Source organism: Pseudomyrmex gracilis, unplaced genomic scaffold, assembly GCF_002006095.1.
Source record: "Pseudomyrmex gracilis isolate BER0280 unplaced genomic scaffold, ASM200609v1 scaffold_361, whole genome shotgun sequence".
NCBI lineage: Eukaryota > Metazoa > Arthropoda > Insecta > Hymenoptera > Formicidae > Pseudomyrmex > Pseudomyrmex gracilis.
Window position 1 is genome coordinate 133,870 of NW_018020945.1, and position 2,315 is coordinate 136,184.

Sequence of the window (2,315 nt, forward strand, 5' to 3'; positions counted from 1 at the left end):
ATATATATATATATATATATATATATATGATTTCTTTTTGTAACAGGCAACAAATGGCACACTCGACGAAAAATATTAACGCCTACATTTCGAGACGTTAAATAGTTCACAGACGCTTCCGCTAACCGAGCACCAACGATTTGCCCTCTTTTAAAGTCTGAGAGATCACGCATTTCACCGATCGCTTGTTATAATCGTTGCAGAACAAAACGTATAATACACTGAAATATAACCTACAAGACCTGCTACGTAAACTGTGCATTACATACGCGTCGAATTATTTACACGGAAGCAGTGTTGCCAACATGCAACAAACTGTACTATATTACATGGTGTTCATATTAGTTTGTCCAACCCCTGTATTTCCGTAATTGTTGATTGTTCAAGTTTTAATATTGCATTATAATTATGTACTAAAATTTAAGAGTCACTTTATAATCAGATCTTTAATTTGGGACAAATTTTGAAATATTGTACAGTGAGACAAAAAGTTAAAATTTGTGATTGTCTTTCCTAATTTGGAAAGGTTGATCACCTTATTAATATACACAAAAAAAGGACTTCCGGTGGAGCTAGGGAGAAGTGTGCATGTGCGCGGAAGAAGCCAGTAACAAAAAAGCAGAAAATAGATAAAAGAAAGAGCGTAGTGCAAAGGAAAGTGTGCTGAGAAGGAAAAGAAGGGAGCAGAAAAAACGGGGAATAAAAGGCAAAGAGATCTATAAAGGAGAAGAGAGCCAAAGGATAAGAGAAACGGAAAAGAAGACAGGTTAGGAGTCAGAAAAAAAGGCCAAAAAAAGGCGGGAAAAACAGAGAGAAAGCAGCAGGAAGGGAAATAGATGGCGCCGTCGACAGGCAGGCAAGCGGGAAGCAGGGGAAAAAACAAGGGAGACGAAAATTCCCTAGAGAAATATGTCACCGGTAACGACAAAGTATGGAAGAAAGGAATTGAGAAAATAATAGTGGAAATAGAGGAAATGAGAAAAGAGATGAAAGATGAGATGAAAGAGATGAGGGACGAAATGGAAAGAATGAAAGGACAGATGATGAAAGAGAGAAGAGCAAGAGAGGAAGAAAGAAGAAAGGAGAGGGAAGAGTGGAAACAGGAAAGAGAGACACTGGAAAAAAGAATAGCAGAACTGGAAGAGATGAATGAAAAAAGAGAGAGAAAAGAAAGGAAGAACAATATAGTCATAAAAGGAGTGAAGTGGAGAGAGGTGGAAAGGATGGATCAAAGTGAAAGAATTTATAAAGGAGAGTTTGAAAGTAGATGTAGAAGTGAAGAAGGTAAGAAAAATAAGAATAAATAAGAATAAAAATGTAATGATTGCAGAAATAGACAACTGGGAGCAAAAAAGAATAATAATGAGAAAGAAGAAAGAGCTGGAAAAAGGCATAATAATAGAGGATGACTTAACAAGAAAAGAAAGAGAAATACAGCAGAAATTAGGAAGAATGGCGAAGGAGGAAAGAGAGAAAGGAGACGACAAAGTAAAGGTGAGTTACATGAAAATTAGCCTGAAGAAGAAGTGGTTTAGATGGAACGAGAGGACGGGAAGCCTGGAAGAGGAAAGAAGAAAGAGAATCGAAGAATCAAGATACAATGACAGCTATAAAAAGGTGATAACAGAAGAACTGCCGGAGTATCTGAGAGGAAGAAAAAGAAAAAAAGATAGAATCATGATAGCAAGATACAGATGTGGAAACGAGATGAAAGGGAATCAACATTGGATGAAAGAAGAGGACAGGAAGTGCAGGGTGTGTGGGAAAGAAATAGAAAGTATCAAACACGTACTAGAAGAATGTGAGGGGACAAGAGGCGAAATATCAGAGGAAGAGTTTTTGAAAGAAAATGGTAAAGGCTGTGAAGTAATGAAAAGAATAGAGGAAGCAAGGAGGAAAAAGATAAGCGAACGAGAAAACATGAAGGAGACTGAGGAATAAGGAAAAGAAGATGGAAAGAGAACAAAGATACCAAAGGAACAGAGTGATATTAGTGTTAGTGTTTAAGAATGTACAAATATGTTTGAGAAGGTCTAAACTGTGTAAAAGGATTAAAAGGTTTAGAATGTTTAGAAAGTTGAAAATGCTTAAAATGTTTAAAAAATGTTCGAAATGTTTAAAATGTTTAAAATGTTTGAAATGTTTGAGATGTTTAAAATGTTTAAAAATGTAAAAATGTTTAAATGCTCAGAGCTATATAATGAAAGAATGTATTGTGCAAATATGTAACCGGAAGCCATCCAAAGCCGAAAGGCACGGATTAAGAGAAATAAATAAAAATAAAATACACAAAAAAAGAGATTTGCTAGACTAGC

General features: G+C 35.6%; 1 protein-coding gene across 1 annotated transcript; it reads left to right on the plus strand.

Annotated features, from left to right (window-relative positions):
- The first annotated feature begins 836 nt into the window (after nucleotides 1-836).
- Nucleotides 837-1,941, plus strand: LOC109860299 (vicilin-like seed storage protein At2g18540). Its single transcript, XM_020439300.1, has 2 exons — nucleotides 837-1,284; nucleotides 1,331-1,941. The coding sequence occupies exons 1-2, from the start codon at nucleotides 837-839 to the stop codon at nucleotides 1,939-1,941; spliced, it is 1,059 nt and encodes a 352-aa protein (XP_020294889.1).
- The last annotated feature ends 374 nt before the right edge of the window (nucleotides 1,942-2,315 follow it).